General features: G+C 37.7%; 1 protein-coding gene across 1 annotated transcript in view; it reads left to right on the top strand.

The window, feature by feature from the left end:
* adamts18 (ADAM metallopeptidase with thrombospondin type 1 motif, 18) overlaps positions 1-23,630 on the top strand; it is a 160,398-nt gene that overhangs the window by 58,574 nt on the left and 78,194 nt on the right. Inside the window, 5 exon segments of the mRNA XM_039763116.1 lie at positions 8,055-8,307; positions 8,901-9,091; positions 13,171-13,254; positions 15,388-15,547; positions 15,759-15,864. Coding sequence (XP_039619050.1) covers positions 8,055-8,307; positions 8,901-9,091; positions 13,171-13,254; positions 15,388-15,547; positions 15,759-15,864 — 794 coding nt within the window.

Here is a 23,630-nt window from a genome sequence, read left to right as displayed (position 1 = left end):
AATCCAGCAGCAGTATACTGATACAAAAAAAAATAAAAATAATTAAATTAAAGAGTAATAAAAATTAATGTAAAAACAGACAATAACTTTGAATAATGTTAGCATTTACCCCCCCAAGTGGAATTGAAGAGTCGCATAGTGTGGGGGTGGAACGATCTTCTCAGTCTGTCAGTGGAGCAGGACAGTGACAGCAGTCTGTCACTGAAGCTACTCCTCTGCCTGGAGATGACACTGTTCAGTGGATGCAGTGGATTCTCGATGATTGACAGGAGCTTGCTTAGCGCCCGTCGCTCTGCCACAGATGTTAAACTGTCCAGCTTCATTCCTACAATAGAGCCTGCCTTCCTAACAAATTTGTCCAGGTGTGAGGAGTCCTTCATCTTTATGCTTCCTCCCCAGCACACCACCGCGTCGAAGAGGGCACTCACCACAACTGTCTGGTAGAACATCTGCAGCATCTTATTGCAGATGTTGAAGGACGCAAGTGCAAGAGGAAGTCAGTTTAAGAAGCATGTAGCGATTAACATGGCTCGGGGAACACTTAACACAAAGCATTTAATGTGCTACATAACTTATGGGGCTTGAGAAAATCTAGTAAATTAAATATTCATTTTAAGATGAAGTTTAGTTTACGATGTTCTACTTTAATGACAAATTACGAGAATAAAGTCAACATGTCGACTTTAATCTCGACATAAACGGCGGGAATAAAGTAAAAATATCGAGAATAAAGTCAACATGTCGACATTATTCTTGTCATAAGCGTCGAGATTAAAGTGGAAATGTCGAAAATAAGTTCAACATGTTGTCACACTGTTACACAGTACCCAGGTACATTACACAGTATTGAAAAAAAAAATAAAACAAGTACAACTTTGCTTTGAGTATTATCCAGTAGTATAGAAACAGTATACACACATTTGAACGTAATGGTACACATCCGACCTTGTAAAACCAAAGTATCTTCAGACAACAAACACGGCTTCTTTTTTACCGCAAAAGTTCTTCTGTGTCATCATGTTCAACTTTATTGTCTGCTACAGCTTCAGTTTCAGAATGTTCTCTGTCCATTTTCATTATTCAGTACCTCCACTAACGCATGTACTCCGTTGCATGCTTGTTTAACAGTGCAGCAATAAAAAAAGGTCCCCCCTTAAACAGTTTCACGCTGCACCACGTTCTGAATGTTGTTTGGGCTATTTAAACTGGTGTTGCGGTATAAGAAAAATCCATATCATAACAAAAATAAAAAATTGTTTTTGGCATAAACTGGTATATCGCCCAGCACTAGTCACTAAGCAGACAAAGTCTTTAAATTTGGCTTTCTAAATATTTGGAGATTGAGAATTACTCCCAAGCTTACACCAGAGACAGCAATTTTGCAAAGTGTGGGTGGCATGACTGGTGCCAGGGAATAAAATCTTCAAGGTTACCAAGGTAAGAGAGAGAGGTCTTTGTGCTCTGGGAGGAGGTAACAGATCTCCTCAGGGACATCACATTAAAAGATTTACAGACCCCTGCCTTGTAAATTAAAGGAGTGCAAGACATCAGAAAACTGCAGTAGAGGTACAGTATGTGCATTGCCATGGATGTAATATACTACTGAAAATACCAAAGTAAGCTTCAAACTACATTAAGTGGCCATCTCTTCTTGATTCTTGTCTTTCTAAAGTAAAGTTTCAAAGCATTAAATATTCATGTGGAACAGCCCTTAATACTGCTTTGAAATAGCACAGGGCAGACCTGTCCAATGATAAAATATAACACATTTGCAGCCATACAGTCACACAGCAAACGAGAAGTTAATGGGATCGATAAAAACAGATTAATAAACACAACATTTGTGTCACTCATTTTGAGCATCTGTCAGTACAATAAATGAAATGTTACAAAGGTAGTGAAAGCACATGCAACACATATTGAAATAGTATTGTAGAGATTGAGACGCACAATGTCAGTTGTAAATAAAGTACTTTGATAGATGTTGCAATTAATGCAATTAAGGATAGTCCTCATCTGGGGCTAATTGTGGAATAATCTATTTGTATAATGAATTTCAAATACCTAATTACTTACCATAGATCCCGGAATACAGGCCGACCCGGTATATTAGCCGAACCCCTTCTCTACCTACTAAATTACATGTATTTGCCGATGACCGGTATTTAAGCCGACCCCCTTCTCCAAGCAAAATTTTCTAAATTTCCTTAAAAGTGTCTCTTCGGGTATATTTATAATGTTTATCGGCGAGAATTTGAGACTGCCGGCATTTTTGATACACAATATAATGTGCATAATTTAGCATAACACCAATCATTTTTCTAATGTACTAACCAAAAAATTATAAAAAGTGCCAAGCCTACTTCGATTAAGCTAGGAGCATGGCGGCACGCATGGTCGCAGCGGCTCAGGGCTCTCCCTTTCAGTGCACTTTTTTGTTGTTTTTGTACTTTTTTTTTTGTCCTTGTTTGTGCACGATCGGTTTGGCGAACATCCGCTACACCATTCAGAACCTTATAGACATCGGTGTCCAGAGCCAGACATCTGTTTCGAGTGTTTTTTCATCACACGCACAACATCCCAGACAACATAGCGAGACCAGCGGGCTGTCCGTGGATTGTTGGCGGGTCTAGGGGACAAACACAGACGGAGGAGGGAAAGAAAGCAGAAGCGGGGCCGCAGATCCGGCGTTATGCTAAAGCTAAAAAACAACCATACAAGCCCTATACAGAACTTTTTTCTGCACTGAAGGAGCGGCTTTTAATCTCATTGTAGATCATTATAGTGACAATAAAAGGCATTCTATTCTAGAAACAATTTCATACTGTACTCACCATTTAATTTGACATCTTTGGGCTGCAGTAAGGGAGGAGATATTTCCACACAATGTCCATCTTCGTTTTGATTGCGATCGCTTACTTTTACCTTCTCTTCCTTCTTTAGCAATTATGTGTCTTGCTTGCATGGTCTTAATGAATTATATATATAGGTAAATCACTGCAATGACCGAAATTACATCCACAAACACATGTATCTGGGCTCTGACTGACGCTACTAACGCTCTCGGTTGTTTGTTTACAATCGTGCAAGCGGATACACGTGACCGCATCCGTTTAAATAGCATAAGATGTTGATCGTAAATCAAAACAAAAAATTTCATTTTAAACTTACCGATAATTTATTATAAATTTTATTAATAAAATCAACAACTAAAACACTTTTTTGAATAAATTCTTTTTTTAATTTAAAGAACCGGCATGCAAAGTTACTTCTTCATCTGAAAGATGGCTCTGTGGTTTCGTCATTATTTACTTCCGTATTCATCGGCAAAACCGGCATTGCGCTGGAAATCTTGAATCTGAAACGATACTCGTTGTATAAACCGACCCCCAAACTCCAAGCCAAAAATCTAGGACGTAATTCTCGGCTTATATAACGGGATCTACGGTATATGTAATAAATTGAAAACAAAACAAAATAGTGATACAAATCCACCGATGTTTCTTGAAGGTATAAACATAAAAACAGTAAAAAATGTCAGATAAATGAATATTGACTCACTAAAAAGTCAGTAAATAAATGCATAAGTTACCTATGCGAAGTGGCAAAAGGACAGCTGCTGTAGAGGTTTTTAAATGGTCGATGCACAGCGCGACAAGCAGAATATGCAGCTCACCAGCAGCAGCAAAAAGCCAGCAGATGATCCAACTGCTTCTCCTTAGCGTGCGTTCAGCCGCCCCTTCACAACGCAAGCAGCGTTATACGTTCTGTGAGAAAGAAATTTAATCACGCCCAGGACTGGAAATAAAGGACAAGTACAGTATTGTTTTTACAAAAGTTTAAAAGTAAAAGCGTAAATAGTGTAAATGTAACAATTCCCATGAAAATAACAATCTTCTTTAAATTGTATATCCGATAAACCAAACCCAGGGGTGGGCGAGCGAAGCGAGCAAGGGGTGGAACCCCTGGTCATTCTTAAATTTAAACTGAAATTTCCCCCAGCACCTTTCTACAATTAAATATATAATTTAGACCCTGTCAGGGTTCCACTCCTATTTATACTCTGAAAGTCTTTAACAAACTTCCAGTTTTCATGCCTGTACTCTGACAGCATTATATTCTAACCCAAATAATCCTAAAATGTTGCTTAGGGTTATATGAAGGTGCAGTGCTATGCACTACTGACTCACTCCTCTAGGTTTTTGGCACTGTGTACTGTATTTGGGAGCTGCAGCCTTCATGTTCTCTCAGTATTGTGGTTTCCTACCATTTACCCAAGATGTGCAATATAGGTTAATTTGTAAGCCAAAAGACTCTTGTTGTGCTTGGGTATGGGTGAGGACCGTGGACCTGCTCCCTGTCCAGTACTGGTGCCTGCCTTCTGTCCTGTCTACAACTCTATGTTTGAAATAACATATAAAGTGAAATACATTTACTTTAACTTGCATCATAATATTTCCACTGCAGCTTTCCAGACTTACAGACATTATAAAATATTTATATATATTTGCTTATTTAACTTTTGTGTGTTAAAATGCATTTGGGTATAGTATAAGATAATTAATGTTTACTTTGGCTTCTGCAAATTGGTGTAAAAACTTACAATGATGCTTTCAATATCTTGGCTAAGACTGCGGTTTCATTTCCTGAGAGCTAATACTGTATATCCATCCATCCATTATCCAACCCGCTATATCACGGGGGTCTACTGGAGCCAATCCCAGCCAACACAGGGTGCAAGGCAGGAAACAAACCCCGGGCAGGGAGCCAGCCAACCGCAGGGCGCTCACACACACACCAGGGACAATTTAGAATCACCAATGCACCTAACCTGCATGTCTTTGGTCTGTGGGAGGAAACCAGAGTACCCAGAGGAAACCCCTGCAGGCATGGGGAGAACATGCCAACTCTACGCAGGTAGGACCCGGGAAGCAAACCCGGGTCTCCTAACTGCGATGCAACAGCGCTGCACCACTGTGCCGCCCAATACTATATATACAAATTAAAATAATAGACCTTATGTCTGATTTCATACATTTACATTCATATTGATAGAAACTAGCATAACATCAGTTAATTCACAGTTCTTATTGAGGTTTCTTTGTAAATGGGTTATTTGCTACTATAATGTTTTCAGAAAAAGGTCTAGCTACTGAAGTGATTTATAGATCTTGAAAGAAAATTACTTAAAGTTCTTTCCTTATCAATTATGACTGCCACACAAACAGTTTTTATTTATGATCAATCACAAAATGCCACTTTATTAATCTCGATTAATTACTTGTTTAACCAAGGTATTAATAATACATTTTATCTATAGCTCTTTTACCATACTCAAGGTAATTCATGATATCCAGTAGTCTGCTGTGAATATGACTGCTATACAATTTCTTACCTCCTCAAATGCGAAGACTTGTGCCTTTCATATAAATCCTTGGTATGTGACACAGTTGTACAGTGTAAAGGTAATATGTAAAAATGTTTTAACCTTGCTAAATGGTGTCTCGCATCTGTGTATCTTCAATTGTATATAGAGGTCTGATGCAATCCATTTTGAAATAAACAGCAGTAGTTAATGGTTTATGTTTTGTTTGACTCATGGTCATAAGTCGAGTTGTACATTCATGGAATGTAGTCTTGCACAGATTTTGCTCCCAAATATTAGAGTTTTTAACAGCTGGATAATGCATATTTCAATCTTGTAATTTTTACATAAATAACTTATTTTACATTCATGTAGCAACTGAAAAATATTTTCAGTTACCATTCTGTTTTTTTAGTTTTAGGCACTTTTTTGCCAAAAGTATTGGGACACCCCTCCAAATCATTGAATTTAGGTGTTCCAATCACTTCCATGGCCACATATTGAGCATGGGAAAGGTGCTATATAAATAAAATGTATTATTATTATTACAGATGTATAAAATTAAGTACCTAGGCACGCAGACTGCTTTTACAAACATTTGTGAAAGAATGGGTTGCTCTCACGAGCTCAGTGAATTCAAGCACGGTACTGTGATAGGATGCCATCTGTGCAATAAGTCCATTCATGAAATATCCTCACTACTAAATATTCTATGCTGAACTGTTAATGTTATTATAACAAAGTGGAAGCAATTGGGAACAACAGTAATTAACCCACAAAGTGGTAGGCCACATAAAATAACAGAGCAGGGACAGAGCATGGCGAGGCATACAGTGTGCAGAACTCGCCAACTTTCTGCAGAGTCAATAGCTACAGACCTACAAAAGCTGAAGAACAGTGCGTAGAGAGCTTCATGGAATGGGTTTCCATGGCTGAGCATCTGCATCCAAGCCTTATATCACCAAGTACAATGCAAAGCGTCAGATGCAGTGGTGTAACGCACACTGCCACTGGACTCAAAGAGGATTATCCTCTGGAGTGACGAATCATGCTTCTCCGTTTGGCACTCTGATGGAAGAGTCTGGGTTTGGTTGGCTTGCTCGACTGCATTGTGCTAAGTGTAAAGTTTGGTGGAGGGGGATTATTGTGTGGGGTTGTTTTTCCAGTGAAAGGAACTCTTAATGCTTCAACATACAAAGCCATTTTGGACAATTTCATGCTCCCATCTTTATGGGAACAGTTTGGGGATGGCCCCTTCCTGTTCCAACATGACTGCGCACCAGCGCACAAAGCAAGGTCTATAAAGAAATGAATGAGCGAGTTTGGTATAGAGGAATTTGACTAGCCTGTACAGAGCACTGACCTCAACCTGATAGAAAACTTTTGGGACGAATTAGAGCGGAGACTGCGAGCCAGGCCTGCTCCTCCATCAATACCTGACCTCACAAATGCTCTGCTGGAAGAATGGTTAAATATTCCCATAAACACACTCCTAAACTTTTTGGAAGCCTTCTCAGAAGATTTGAAGCTAACCAGGGCTGTGGAGTCAGTAGATAAATCCTTCGATTCCGACTCCAACACCTCTGTATTTAATATGCTGATGTATTTTCCATGTTGATTGAAGGAAGGCAACATACACATTATTTAACCACAGAACTACTGGCTAGGAAGCTGACTCTCTACCATATTGGCCAGTGTAAACAAAAGACAAGAACACCTGAACACAGATCAGGCCATAGCACACACCTCCACCTACATCATTACTCTTGTTTACACTCAAATTAACTTGTTAAATACATTATATCTGAAATAAAATGAAAACACTTTTCTGTAATGTACCATAATCCAGATTAGAATATGTGAATGTCAGGTTTTATAATAGCTCATCTGAACTTCACACTAGTAGTAACACAACTATGCACTGGGCTTTATTCTTACATTAGAGAAGTACTTAGTTATGTTGTTTGTGAAATGGGACATTTGAACTTACTGTACTTTTTTTTCATTACAATTTAAATTTATTAGGAGTCGGAGTCGGTACATTTTTGCCAACTCCAACTCCGACTCCAGGTACCCAAAATTGACTCGGACTCCACAGCCGTGGTTATAGCTATGAAGGGTGGGCAAACTCCATATTGAAACCTATGTATTAAGAATGGGATGGGAATTGGATCATGAAAGTATGTGTAAAGGCAGGCGTCCCAATACTTTTGGCAATATAGTGTAACAAGGGATGTCAAACAATGCATGTGTTAAATGATAAAAAGGGAAAATAAAGTGCTATTGCTTTGAAGTGAATCGTAGCTTAATAGCCCTATTACTTATAATAAACTTTGGTTGGAAGATTAATTTTATTATGCTTAAGACCAAAGAAAGTAGTGCAAGGATTATATTTTGTAGGGATTTATTACAGCTATTATATATGGATTGTACTCTCTAATTGTAAATTAATTATTAATTATTTCTACTTCTTAATGTAGCTGTTCATGCCTTACAAAACCAATGAAGTACTGTATTTACTTTCAGTAGTTTTTTCATGATTTCTGTATACTTCGTTCTTCTATTATACTTCCCACACATTCTTATATTGTACAACAACATATTTATACGTAGTTATATGTGACTGATGTGTATTATCGAAGCAGCTGATATTATGTTGCAAAGTCAAAACTTTCTCTGTTTTTACTAGTCAGGTTTAATAAGGATACAAGATGATGAGTTCCTTATTACACCTTTACCTCAGCATCTGGCAAAGAAGCACAGCATTACTTCTCAACCTGGACAACATACTCATGTGCTTTACAAACGATCAGCTGAAGCCATTGTTCAAGACAAATCCTTACATGGGATTCCACACTATCACCATCAAAGTAACCTGTACAAGAAAAAAAAACAGCATGGAATGTACCAGATGGATCATTTCTGTGGACGGCACAAGAAATGTATGTAAGGGAACATTTTTTTTCCAATAATATACTATGTCTGGTTGATAAGGATTAATAATAATTATATTTCAGCTACTTATCTTGTAAATTATATAGTGATGTGACACAATAAATGGTAACACAAATAAATGAGAAAAATTATTTGTCATAAGTGGTAATTAACGTAATTCTCATTTTGTTGTTTAGTTTATAAGGTATTTTTTAATAATAGAATATTCTCGGGTAGCACTATGCCACACTAGGTTGTACTTCTGCCTCATAACTCTTGTGTCATGGTTATAAATCCTTGTGCTAGGTGCTGCCAATTTAGACTCCATCCCCACTCTAACTTTGATTGAAAGTAACAGGTTCAGATTAAACATTGTAAATTAATCTTCTTCTCAGCTCCTTGTGACATAACTAAAAAAGCAAATATGAATTAGAGTTGAAAATAATATTATCTTAAATGGTGCTAAATTATTAAAATACAAAACTTAAAGCATCTCATATCAGTTGTGTCTTGGCTCAGTAAATATTTTCTAATTTAATAATAGTAATAGTGTCAAAATGAGTACTTTCATGAAGTATATTTCTGTTGTTTTATTTTGTAGATTATCCTAAGCCTCCAATAGAAAGACTTAATCAAGAATATGAACAAATGAACAGGCCTAAGAGATCTCCTTTCAGTTCTGTTAAGCCTGGAGGCCTCAATGTGGAGACACTGGTGGTGGCAGACCAGAAAATGCTGGAAAAACATGGCAAAGAGAATGTTACTACATATGTGCTGACAGTCATGAACATGGTGAGCTGTAAAGCAAGAAATTGTTATTTTTTGGATAACTGACGCATAGAAGTCATTTTAGAGGTATTTTATATCCATGTTAAAGTAATTTTGACTGATCTGAATAAACCAGAATGTGTGCAATTCTAAAAGACACTCGTTGTTTCTTAATCTGGTTATAACTCAGATAAATACATTTTTAAATGAGTCAAGGACCATGCAAGATTAGTCAAAGCTAACTAAAAGTAGTTTTATATATCATTGTATGTTTTAATTTAGCTACACTCTGTTTATAGCAGTGTACAGAATGCTGGAATTATAAATGAAAATGTGTTTAATTAACTTTGTACTTTAATCAAATGATATGTGTGTTTTGGTCGGTTTTGTGCTTCTGCACAGTTTTACATGCATAATGGAAATGCTTAATAAAAGGTTTGGAATGATAAAAGGAGGTCTGAATATTGTGAGATGCTTAGTGTTAGGTTTATGCACTATGTGATATTTATCATGAGACTATTAGTGTACAAGCTGCAACAGCAAGTCAGTACTGAACACCTTATTGTCTTATTTGGTAACACATATTTAACAGTCTGTAATTGCCAGCCATATTAGGTACATTTTGCATTCCTTTCTTGGTGTGACCCCTTTCACCTCATGTAGCATTAAGTAGGGGACATACTAAGCTGTATCCAAGTGAACCAGCAAAAGGGTTAGAGGTAAATGATGAATGGTTTATTTTTATAAAACTAGGGCCCCTGCTCGCTTTGCTCGCCCACCCCCGGATTTTGTTTACCGGATAAACAATTTAAAGAGATTATTTTCATGGGAATTGTTACATATGCATTATTTTCATTTTTGCTTTAAAACTTTTGTAAAAACAATATTTGTCCTTTATTTCCTGCCCCGTGCATGTTTAAATCTCTTTCCCGCGGGACTTATAACGCTGCTCGCGTTGTGAATGGGGGTGGGATGGGGGCGGGGACTGAACAGATGGTATAGAGATGCGATCGGTTCAGCTGCTGTCTTGCTGCTGCTGCTGGCCAGCTGTGTGTTCTGCTTGTCCCGCTTTGCATCAGTCATTTAAAAGCCTGTACAGCAGCTGTCCTTTTGCCACTTTGCATCTCTGCCGCTAGCGTTCTTAAGGGGTTTAGGGCTGAACACACGCTAAGGAGAAGCACTCGGATCATCTGCTGGCGAGCTGCGTATTCTGCTTGTCGTTGTTTTAAGAGCTGGGAGCACCTGAAGTGTGTCTGCCAAAAGCATTCCAACAACTGCTAGGTTAGATGTCTGTGAACTTGTTTTAAATTGCTTGTAAGTAGGGCGTGACGTGCAAAAGTCCCAATTTCACCGATTTTGCTTCCTAAGGTTGTAATGTCTAGTCTCGCATGTCGTCAAAGTGTCTCTCTGAGATGATCTGGTCTCGATCACTTCGCTCATCCCACCTGGAGGCGTGCTACTCTCCTGCCACTTTGCGTCTCTCCCACTCACGTTGTGAAGGGGGGGAGCTGAACACATGCTAAGGAGAAGAAAACGGATCAGCTACTTGCTGTATTCCGCTTCTGACAAGATGCCAGTTCTGCTTGTCGCTCTGCGTGTCGAAAATTTAAAAGCCTGTACAGCAGCTGTCCTTCTGTCTCACTGCCTTGTCTTGTGTGACGTTAAAACGTCTGTCGCAAGACGTCAAATTGTCTATCGAGGAGATCACGCCTTGTCTCCCTGGTCTCCCTGCCAAGATTTTTTTTATAATAGAGAGATAGGATATTCAGCTGTGGCCTTATCAACACCTAGAAACCACACTGCTGTGGCAGGTTCACTAAAGCGTAAACTACAGCGTATTGTAACTGAAAAGAAGTAGTGTAAGCTATATCAGCATCTTGTTTGAACTTTGATGGTACTGAAGGATCACTTGCAAGCTTATAAGAAGAATACAGGCATGAAGTCTGATTTGCTACAATATTTTTGACACAGAAATACATTATTTTACTTGACATTACAACTAATACAAAACAGAATTACACTAAGGATGTAGTCATTTATTGTTTAAATAAGGTAACAGAAACAAAATCATTGAGAATAATTGCAAGATTGTGTTCTGTTTGTGTACTGCATCAATGAAATGCTTTTAACTGAAAAAAAATATTGTAGGATCAATGATATAGCTGTAAAACAAACTTAATACATTCATTGTACAGGTATGCATTCTGAAAAATATAAAAATGCCAAGATTTAATTCATCCATCACCAGAATTGCTTAATCCAGTTCAGGGTTGCAAGATATGTCCACACACGGTAAACATATTTCTTTATACAGGTAATTGTAATGTGCAACTTCTCCACTGTATACATTTAAGGGCTTTATGTGTATGTGTTTGTAAAAAAAACATTGTCTATGCATATAAAATCAGTTGTTTAATAAAATTATTTGAAAAGCTATTAACATCTAATTTCTTTGTTTGAAAAAATAATTGCTGACTTTATTTAACAATTGTTGTATGATTTTTTTTAAAATTTAGGGTCAATTTTAGAGTTGGTTCTGTTCCAGTATATTTGTGAGATTTAGTTCTGAACTTAAACTTTCCCAATCCAAATCATTTAATTAATTCTTTTTTAATTTATAGAACAGTTTGTGTTTTAGCACCTTTATCTTTCAGGATGATTCATTCTTTGATGAAGCTGTGCCATGGTGTCTTAGGAAACATAATCCTGAGATCAATGTTTATTTAGGTTTCTTTGTGACTTTCTAGATGATTTCCCACTTGCACTAGCACAATGGCCACTCATAAGAACATTCACTATTACAGTGAATCTTCTTTATTCCATAACTTTGTCTTTGACTGTAAAGTTTTTGGTGCTGTGCGATTTTAGAAATGATATTGTAACCACATTGATGATTTTTTATGAATTGTTTGGGAATATCCGTTGAAGAGGATATTCATGACATGTCTCTAACAAAGGTGTGGCAAAAGATTCACTGTGATGATGGGAGACAAAGTTTATAAGATTTTTACAGTGGTAAATATTAGACAAGTCTCTTATTGAAATATTAACATAGCAGGACTAATTTTTCATTGTGATTGAATTAGAGAGGTGTTACATTTTTGATACTGACATATTTAATGAAAGTAAAATGTCATTCCTGAATTGAGCTCCCTTTTTAAATCTCTAAAATGCATATTACAATCTATCCAGTTTCAATGTAAATACTGTGCATCAAAATTTAAACAGGGAGCAAATAAGTTTTCACAGAACTGTATGTAATTCTATATATTCATAAGATGTAGCTTGGGTAAATGGTTATATAAAATAACATGACAAATGTTGAAAGTTGTTGTTACTGAAAAAAATGTTTTTATACCCAGTTTGGTAAAGCTTTCCAACCATTCTTTTCGATATATTGGAAGCTGACAAAGTGGTTTTATTGAGAGGGAATACAGAAAATGTACAAGAAGATGTATTAGGTTTAAATGCAGTTAACTAGGGCAAATGGCTTAAAGGAAGTTGGGTTTCCTTTACTTTTGAACCACTGCGTTTTTGTAAAGGGAACAATATCATTTATTTAATCTCAAGAGCACATGGACGAGTATTATATTGTTTTGTGTACATAGCTAAATTTAATTTAGCTTTGAAAAATTCATTATTCCATTATCATTATCAAAATCCTAAGACTGGCTTTGTGCCTGATCAAGTCCTCATGGGATTAATGGCAAACAGAGGCCTCTGGTGTATGTATTCTTTGGCTGAACATAATGGTATAAAAGTGAAAAATAATATGTTTCTTCAATGTAAGTTATTTTTCCAAGGTATAGTTACTGTGTTATCTGGTGATGTTTTTATGTGCTCCAGCATAATTTCAGAATAGTTTTTAGAAACAATGTTTTTCACTTTTTTCTAATATATATTTAGTATTGTTAACCATATCTTCTTTTATATTGTAGTAAAGTTTGTACTTTATCTTAAGGAAAGTTGGCTTTTATTCTCCTTTTCTTTATTTTTTAACACAATATAGTCACTGTATTTGTTAGATGGCTTCTAAATTAGTATTTCAGCTCAAAATAACTGTTTAATGTAGCAGTGTTACAAATGTAACTTTATCTTGTTAGGTTTCCAGTCTGTTCAAAGATGGAACTATCGGAACAGATATTAATATTGTTGTTGTAAGTCTTCTTCTTCTTGAACAAGATCCGGTAAGTTGTATTTTTTTAAGAGAAAAAAATTAAAAGACAACGTTAAAAGACATGTGTTAGGTTAATGAATTTGAAGTAATTTTGCTGCAGTACTTGATTAGATTATTTACTTTTGTACATTTTAAAGAATTTTTAAAAATGAAAAAACTAGAATTTTATTTTAATCCTTATTCCAGGCAGCAGAACAGAGGTGTAGATTTTAGCACTAATGCCTTATTACTCTAGCAAGATTAAGAGTAGTAAGAATCCCACACCTGGTCACAGTCTGTTTAGTGTTTACATGTTCTCCACGTGTCTGTATGTCTGTATCTCTGGATATTTATTTTTTTTCCAGATCACAAAGCGTGCATGTCATGTTAAATGGATATTTTTAGTTGGCTCCTTATGAGTGTGTGGGCCCATTTAAATCGATTATTGTCTTATATTCTAATGTTTCTACAACAGACTGTGGCCCTGATTGCCCTGAATTAGATGGACTGGATTAGTAAATGTTATGCTCTTTAATGTTTCTTATATTAGGGCAGACCATTAAATAGTGCTCTCATCTTGACCGTAATGATTAAAAAACAGGAGGACAGTTGATAATTAAACTAAGAATTGTCCAAAATGCTGGTGGCACAAGTTGTTACCGCTAAATGCAATTGTAAATATAAGTACACTTAATAACTTTTACTGATCTAAATGTATTTTGCCTCCCAAACATTGTGGATGTACCTGAATATAACAACTTAAGAAAAACTGGAGATAAATTGACTTGATGGATACTACAGTCACCATTAGGCCTAGGAATACAGCTGATAACAGACTTATAGTTTGGTGACATTGTAAAATACTTGGACATTGTAACAATGTTAGAATTCTGGTAGTCTGGCATCACTGGAATTAAGGTAGTATTGACTTATTATATTAACACAGCACCTAAAATAACAATACTTTTACTTCTGTGTAATGTTTCTATACTAAAGTGATCACTAAAAGGTGCAGTTTTTAATGTTTTATTTTCCATGTATACTGTATATAAGGCAATTTGGTTGCTCTGTGGCTGAAGGTCTGCACTGGTATCTAGACAGTTACCAGTTCAAGTCCTGTTGCTGCCAGAAGGTATCTTATTCCACTGGGCCCTTGAGCAAGGCCCTTAACCTGAAAATTGCTCCGGGGTGCTGTACAATGGCTGACCAGCTTACTGACCCCTAGACATCATGCAAAAACACAATTTCCCTTTGAGGGAATAACAAAGTATATAAAATCAAAACCTGTTTATGTATTTTTCCTGTAGTATATTTTTTATGTACTAATTATAGAAAAGTTCACTTTCAGTTTACCACTAGTCCTTGTATGTGGAGTTTGCATGTTTTTCTCAGATTTCCATACTTGTAAGTTTCTTAGTGGTCCTTAAGCTTCTTACCACATCCCAAAGACATAGTATGATTTTGATTAGAAGTACTAAATTATCCTAATCTGTATCATTTTGTGCACGGGTTGGTCTGTATCGAGGTCTGTAGTTGTAGTACACGAGTTGCTCTTTGAGGCTCATTTTTGATGAGATGGGCTTTATCACCACTTAATCCTACACTGACCAAAGCAGAACTTGAAAATGGAAGCATGTAGATTTGGTATATTTCTTCTTAATGTATTTTGTAATCATTGTTGTTCTTCCTCAGCTGAAAAGGCTCAATATCTAAAAGTGTACTTTTTCATTTTATTTATGGTGCTGCTGTATAGTGAAAATATGTTCAACAATTCTAGTCATTATTGGTAAATATATAAATACACAAGCTAAAGAGGAAAGAAGACTACACAACTCTAATAATAGAACAGAAGAATATAATTTATATGGCTAACATTTTTCATTTTTTCATCAGGTCTTTGCTGTTCTAATTGACTGCTAATTTTTATTGTGCTTTCATTTTCTGCTCACTACAGCATTGAAAATGACCACATTTGTATATTCTAGTTAAATATTCATAATTGTTGGTATATTGTAATAAATTATTTTTTGGGGAAATTTACTTGTCTCATCAATTTTGTTGGTTGTTTGTGGTACAAATAATAAGTTATTATCATAATGATTGACATTTAATACTGTTACAGAAGCTATTTTTCTCATTTATAACATATTTTTTGTGTGCTTAGGTAGGGTTGGTGGTAAACCACCATGCTGACCAGTCTTTAAACAGTTTTTGTCAATGGCAGTCAGGACTGTCTGGGAAAAATGGAAAACGCCATGACCACGCTTTACTACTCACTGGGTTAGACATATGCTCATGGAAGAATGAGCCATGTGACACACTGGGTAAGAAAACCTTTACTAAAACAGAGCTGTCTAGAGCCATTATTGCTAAATTCTACTTCCAATCTGTGCAATTAGAGCAATAGCATAAATAAAGTAATTCATGTCAGACACAATGTTTTGTTATTAGTTATTGTTAAAAAGTACTTTGCTTGCAGTCTCTTTTGACAGTTTTATGTGTGGAATTATTAGTAACAAATACTGCCTTTTGTAGGTTTTGCACCAATAAGTGGAATGTGCAATAAATATCGAAGTTGCACAATAAATGAAGACACTGGACTTGGTCTGGCTTTCACAATTGCTCATGAATCTGGTCACAAGTAGGATAATTTATTAATTTTTAATATTTGTTTTAAATGTACAAGTCTCTGTTTAGATAATGGGATAGATTTGTGGTGTTGAATACTATAGTAACTGCAATCCTTATTTTTTTAAAAAGTGCATAAATCCCCAGTTTTTTGTTAATATAGCAAGGAAATGCTTACGTAATATATTTGTTGGTTATCTATACTAATAAAAGGCAAAGCCCTCACTGACTGACTAACTGACTCACTCATCACTAATTCTACAACTTCCCGTGTAGGTAGAAGGCTGAAATTTGGCAGGCTCATTCCTTACAGCTTACTTAAAAAAGTTGGGCAGGTTTCATTTCGAAATTCCATGCGTAATGGTCATAACTGGAACCTATTTTTATCCATATACTGTAATAGACTGCAGCTCGATGGCCGTGGGAGGCGGAGTTCTCGCATCATCACGCCTCCCAAGTAATCATGTGAACTGACTGTGAACGCAGTACGTAGAAAACTAGGAAGAGCTCCAAAGTGCGCTGAAGAAAAAACGCATTACACAATTGAGAAGGCAGCGAAAGAATATGAAGTGAGTAACGCATACAAGCATATTCATAAGTGCAGCTACTGCGAAGACAAAGCACGGTGTAAACCGTAAGTTTAAATTAAGTTTATAGACATGCTCCTGCTGTCGTTTGTCATGCCTACGACGAATAACATATTCGTGAGATACAAGTTTAATGAGAAGACACGAGGTATAAACGAGACTTTGGATCACTTTGTAATGGAGTTAAAATTGCTGTAGCGAGAAACTTTTAAGTGCCGGGTCTTAGATAACATTAAATAAAGCCATGGACATCGCAAGATCACACAAGAGAGCGGCTCACGTGAACTGACTGAACGCAGTACGAGTGATCACTTTGATGAATCAAACATGTTCAAAAAACACATTACACAATTGAGAAGGTAGGAAAAGAATGTGAAGCGAGTGACGCATACAAGCATATTCATGAGTGCAGCTACTTCGGAAACAAAGAACGGTGCAAACCTAAAGTTTAAATTAAGTTCATAGACAGGCTGCCGCTAGCGTTTGTCATGCCCACAACTAATACGATATTCGCGAGATACAAGTTTAATGAGAGGACGCAGTGTATAATCGAGAGTTTTGAACACTTTGTAACTAAGTTAAAATTACTGGTGATTGACTGTGCTTATGCAAATTCCGAGAGACTGTGTTTGTGGAGGGATTGACAGTTAAGGTAGGGTGAGGAAGTCACGTCATCATCTCCCCTCCCATTCACCTCATTTCATTCACTTCATTTCACTCCAAACTGAGCTCCACAGCTAACGCGGTCTTGCGGAAGCAACTTAGTCACGCTGCCACCAAATACTCACAGAAAAATCCACAAGTTAATGCACACGCTTTCTCTAGATTTTCTCCAGACTCTGAATGTATTCCTCGCATTCCCGTTATACCCTCTGATCTCCCATTTCAATTCAAATGCCTCCAATTTCCAGTAAGGCTCTGCTTCACGATGACAATTAATAAGTCTCAGGAACAAACCCTACAAAAGGTTGCCATTGATTTGAGGCAAGATTGCTTTTCTCCTGGACAACTATACCTTGCATTCTCAAGAGTAAGCTTGCACAGCTTGGTCATATTACAACCAGAGTGCTGAACTGACAACGTGGTATACAAAGAGATCCTTAACAAATAGTTATTGGTATATTTTCCCTCAGTTTAAAAAGGTTTTCTTTTCTTTTTAATAAAAATTTAAAAGCAATACTTCGCCGCTGCGAAGTATGGGAATTTTGCTATATACAGTATATATATGTAGATATGTATATATATATATATGTGAATGTATGTATGTATGTGTGTATATATATATAAATATATATATACAGTATATGTAGATATGTATATATATACAGTATATGTAGATATGTACTGTATATATGTATATATATGTGTCTGTGTGTATATATGTGTGTGTATATGTATGTGTATATATATATATGTTAATATGTGTATATATATGTACAGTATATATATGTAGATGTGTAGATGTGTATATATCTATACTAATAAAAGGCAAAGCCCTCACTGACTCACTGACTGACTGACTCACTCATCACTAATTCTCCAACTTCTCGTGTAGGTAGAAGGCTGAAATTTGGCAGGCTCATTCCTTACAGCTTACTTACAAAAGTTAAGCAGGTTTCATTTCGAAATTCTACGCGTAACGGTCAACAACGTCCGCCATGTTGAACTTTCTTATTTATGGCCCCATCTTCACGAAATTTGGTAGGCGGCTTCCCTGCGCTAACCAAAATCAATGTACGTACTTATTTTGGTGGTATGACGCTACTGCGGCCGCCATATTGAACTTTCCAACGTCACTAATTCTCCAACTTCCCGTGTAGGTAGAAGGCTGAAATTTGGCAGGCTCATTCCTTACAGCTTACTTACAAAAGTTAAGCAGGTTTCATTTAGAAATTCTACGTGTAACGGTCATAACGGTCGACAACATTCACCATGTTGAACTTTCTTATTTATGGCCCCATTTTCATGCAATTTGGTAGGCGGCTTCCCTGTGCTAACGGAAACCGATGTACGTACTTATTTCAGTGGTATGACGCCACTAGTCTTACTAGTAGTTACTTATGGGCCCATCTTCAAGAAATTTGGTACTCGGGTTCCCAACACTAACTGAATCCTACTTACATACATATATACGTCCATAGCCTGCAGTTCGGTCGCCATGTGAGGCGGCGTTGGGTCCCCTATCCCAACGTCTCCCACGTTGTTGGTTGCCTGCCTATATACGGCCATCCGTCGCTCCGGTTTCTACATTCCCTTCCTTGCTTCGCCACGGGATTCACATCTCCCTGCTGATAACTTTAAGGCAGTATTTCGCCGCTGCGAAGCGCGGGTATTATATGTATATATGTGTATACGTATATACTGTATGTGTATATGTAGATATGTATATATATATATGTATATATGTATATGTATATATGTTTATACAGTATGTGTGTGTGTATATATTGTGGTCCCTGGCCGGGACGCCCAGGAGGGCTGGGGGGAAGACGACAGGGGACACACTGGGGCGTGGCTACAGAGGAATGCCGGGAAGCAGCTGGAGCCCATCCGGGTTCCTATTTAAGGGGCCGCCTCCCTCCAGTCATCGGCGAGAGTCGGGTGGAAGAGGACGGAGCTGACAGAGAGGACGGGAGGCGGCCAGGAAGGCACAAAGACTGTGAGGCCTGGACATTGGGGAAGCGGTGCAGGAGGCACTGGGGTTTGTGGTGCACGTGACTTTATTTGTAAATAGTGTAAATTGGGAACCCGTGTACCAAATTTCTTGAAGATGGGCCCATAAGTAACAAAGACCGTTGAAAAGTTCAATATGGCGGCTGACAGTGGCATCATACCACCGAAATAAGTACGTACATTGGTTTCGGTTAGCGCAGGGAAGCCGCCTACCAAATTTCATAAAGATGGGGCCATAAATAAGAAAGTTCAACATGGTGAATGTTGTCAACCATTATGACCATTACGTGTAGAATTTCGAAATGAAACCTGCTTAACTTTTGCAAGTAAGCTGTAAGGAATGAGCCTGCCAAATTTCAGCCTTCTACCTGCACAGGAAGTTGGAGAATTAGTGACATTGGAAAGTTCAATATAGCAGCCGACAGTGGCGTCATACCACCGAAATAAGTACGTACATCAGTTTTGGTTAGCGCAGGGAAGCTGCCTACCAAATTTCGTGAAGATGGGGACATAAATAAGAAAGTTCAACATGGCGGACGTTGTTGACCGTTATGACCGTTACGTGTAGAATTTCAAAATGAAACTTGCTTAACTTTTGTAAGTAAGCTGTAAGGAATAAGCCTGCCAAATTTCAGCCTTCTACCTACACGGGAAGTTGGAGAATTAGTGATGAGTGAGTGAGTGAATGAGTGAGGGCTTTGCCTTTTATTAGTATAGATGACAGCAACACTCATAACAGTGACAAAACAATTACATTGACAATCATGTTACGTTATTTTTAAAATGTTTCCTTTTCTTTTTCATAACTTCTTTAACAAAGTACTTCTCCGCTGCGAAACGCGGGTATTTTGCTAGTAATAGATAATTAGACAGAACTTTTTACAGAAACTTTTTAAATAAATATATACATACATACAACACAGCAAGACATTATGCAGGAGTATTGCTGTTTGTATGAAGTACCCAGTTTTAGTGTGTCAGAGGGGATGTGCAGCATTGTTCATAATGACAGAGAGAGAGAGACTCTCTCTCTCTCTCTCTCTATATATATATATATATATATATATATATATATATATATATATATATAGTAGAAAAGCTATATAGGCCTGACCCATTACTAAAAGACACGGAGGCATTATAAAAAGTACAATTACTTTTATTTTTTCTTCAGCTGTGTGACACGTCTTCCCCGTGCCACACAGCCCAAACACAGTCCCAAAGCACAAAACTCACAGCAAACCACAATTCTCCACCTCGCTCCACCACACCTCCCAGACAAGCTTCGTCCCCTTCTTCCTCCCAACTCTGGCTCGTCGAGTGGTGGTGGCTGGGCCTTTATAGCCCACCGGGCGTTCCAGGTGATTAACCACCTGGTCCTAATTGCACTTCCGGGTGGGGCTGAAGACTCGTCCAGCTGGGCTGTGGGAAGCAGACAGCACCCTCTAGCAGCCACCCCGGGCCCCAACCAAGCTGTGGAGGACTCCATCTCTCATGGAGCCATGCGGGCGGTTGGGGAGTCACCGTCGGCCAGGGAGGCTGCCACCAAACGTCCTGGGGGAGGTATTGGACCGCCCATGGCGGCTTCCTTGGAACATAAGTAGCAGGGGCGTCCCTGCCGGGCATGGGACCCGGCTGTCCTTCACAATATATATATATACTAGCAAAATACTTCGCAGCAGAGAAGTAGTGTGTTAAACAAGTAATGAAAAATAAAAGGAAATATTTTAATAATAACGTAACATGATTGACATTGTCATTGTCATGAGTGTTGCTGTTATATATATATATATATATATATATATATATATATATATATATATATATATATATATATATATATACACACACACACACACACACATATATATACATATACACACATATATATACAGTATATATACATATACATCCACTGTAATGAAATAAAGAGTCTTTTCAAAATAGAAAAAGATTTGGGGATTGTCCCCGTATATTGTCGTCCAGACAAATGAAAAATACGGTGATTCAAAATGACTTTTCAGTACAAAGTGAATTGTTTATTGCAACAAAATGGAGTTTATATAGCAGATGGAATGATGGGAGAGGAAATGGTTGGCAGGAAGTGACGATTGGAGGCGGGAGCACGGAACCAACGTCATCACGGGTAGGCTGAAGTAATAGAACCGGAAGTGATGTCATCAGATGGGAACCGGAAGTGGCGTCATCGCGGCCATTTTGGAATTGAGTATGGCTATGTTTATTTTTCTTCCAATTTTCTGTAGGCAGAAAGAGATTCAGGTAAGTACCACGTGTTAAACCCTTGTCTCACGAGATTTCACTCACCTTTAGGCTCTTTGACTGCCTCCAACTCGCACGTGTGTGACACCACATATATACATATATATGCATATATATGTGTGTGTTTATATATATATATATATATATATATATATATATATATATATATACATATATATATATACACATACACACACACACATATATATATACATATCCACATATATTTATACTGCTTAAAAGAATTAAAGGAACACTTTTTAATCAGAGTATAGCATAAAGTCAATGAAACTTATGGGATATTAATCTGGTCAGTTAAGTAGCAGAGGGGTTGTTAATCAGTTTCAGCTGCTGTGGTGTTAATGAAATTAACAACAGATGCACTAGAGGGCAACAATGAGATGACCCCAAAACAGGAATGGTTTAACAGGTGGAGGCCACTGACATTTTCCCTCCTCATCTTTTCTGACTGTTTCTTCACTAGTTTTGCATTTGGCTACAGTCAGTGTCACTACTGGTAGCATGAGGCGATACCTGGACCCTACAGAGGTTGCACAGGTAGTCTAACTTCTCCAGAATGGCACATCAATATGTGTCATTGCCAGAAGGTTTGCTGTGTCTCCCTGCACAGTCTCAAGGGCATGGAGGAAATTCTAGGAGACAAGCAGTTACTCTAGGAGAGCTGGAGAGGGCCATAGAAGGTCCATAACCCATCAGCAGGACCAGTATCTGCTCCTTTGGGCAAGGAGGAACAGGATGAGCACTGCCAGAGCCCTACAAAATGACCTCCAGCAGGCCACTGGTGTGAATGTCTCTGACCAAACAACCAGAAAGACTTCATGAGGGTGACCCAAGGGCCCCATGTCCTCTAATAGGCCCTGAGCTCACTGCCCAGCAGCATGCAGCTCGATTGGCATTCGCCATAGAATACCAGAATTGGCAGATGCACCACTGGTGCCCTGTGCTTTTTACAGATGAGAGCAGGTTCACCCTTAACACGTGACAGAAGTGAAAGGGTCTGGAGAAGCCATGGAGAACATTATGCTGCCTCTAACATCATTCAGCATGAGCAGTTTGGTGGTGGGTTAATGATTGTCTGGGGAGGCATATCCATGGAGGGTCACACAGACTGCTACAGGCTTGACAAAGGCACCTTGGCTGCCATTAGGTATCAGGATGAAATCCTTGGACCAATTGTCAGACCCTATGCTGGTACAGTGGCTCCTGGTGCACGACAATTCCTGGCCTCATGTGGTGAGAGTATGCAGGCAGTTCCTGGAGGATGAAGGAATTGATACCATTGACTGGCCACCACACTTTCCTGACCTAAATCCAATAGAACACCTCTGGGACATTATGTTTTGGTCCATCCAATGCCACCAGGTTGCACCTCAGACTGTCCAGGAGCTCAGTGATGCCCTGGTCCAGATCTGGGAGGAGATCCCCCACAACACCATCTGTCATCTCATTAGAAGCATGCACCGATGTTGTCAGGCATGTATACAAGAACACGGGCCATACAAAGTGCTGCGTACAATTTTGAGTTGCTGCAATTAAATTTTGGCAAAATGGACTAGCCTGCCACATAATTTTTCACTCTGATTTTTGGGGCGTCTTTGAATTCAGGGCTCTGTAGGTTGATCATTTTCATTTCCATCAAACGATGTGGCATCCTTTCATTCCTAACACATTACCCAGTCTATATCAGTATAGATATCCAGGAGGATTTCTTTTTCCCATTGAGATCTGATGTTTTTTCAAAGGGTTCCTTTAATTTTTTTGAACAGTTATATATATATATATATATATATATATATATATATATATATATATATATATATTAGAGGTGGGACTCGATTAAAAAATTAATCTAATTAATTAGAGGCTTTGTAATTAATTAATCTCGATTCATCGAATGTAATCGCACACGTAAATTTGCCCCAAAGCGCAAATGTTTTTTTTTAATTTAAAAGGGTTTTAGTGGGCGAAAGAATCAAATAATAGACATGGACATGAATATTGTAAACTCAGGCTCTTTTAATTTGTGAAAAAAAAATGCATTTAAACTGCATTTCAATTCAAATCAGAATCATCACCCGTGGCTAAAATTGGGCAGGCTTAAAAATAAAGTGGTATTCTAAGTACTTTAAGTACATGTTCAGAATAGTATTGTCTTTAAATAATAATAAGAAAATTTTCAACATAAAGTGCAGTTTTTCATCTTAAAAAAATAATGCAG

The sequence above is a fragment of the Polypterus senegalus genome, chromosome 9 (genome assembly GCF_016835505.1).
Source record: "Polypterus senegalus isolate Bchr_013 chromosome 9, ASM1683550v1, whole genome shotgun sequence".
NCBI classification, from domain to species: domain Eukaryota; kingdom Metazoa; phylum Chordata; class Cladistia; order Polypteriformes; family Polypteridae; genus Polypterus; species Polypterus senegalus.
Note: the sequence above shows the minus strand (reverse complement) of the source record. Positions and strands in the feature narration are given on the sequence as shown.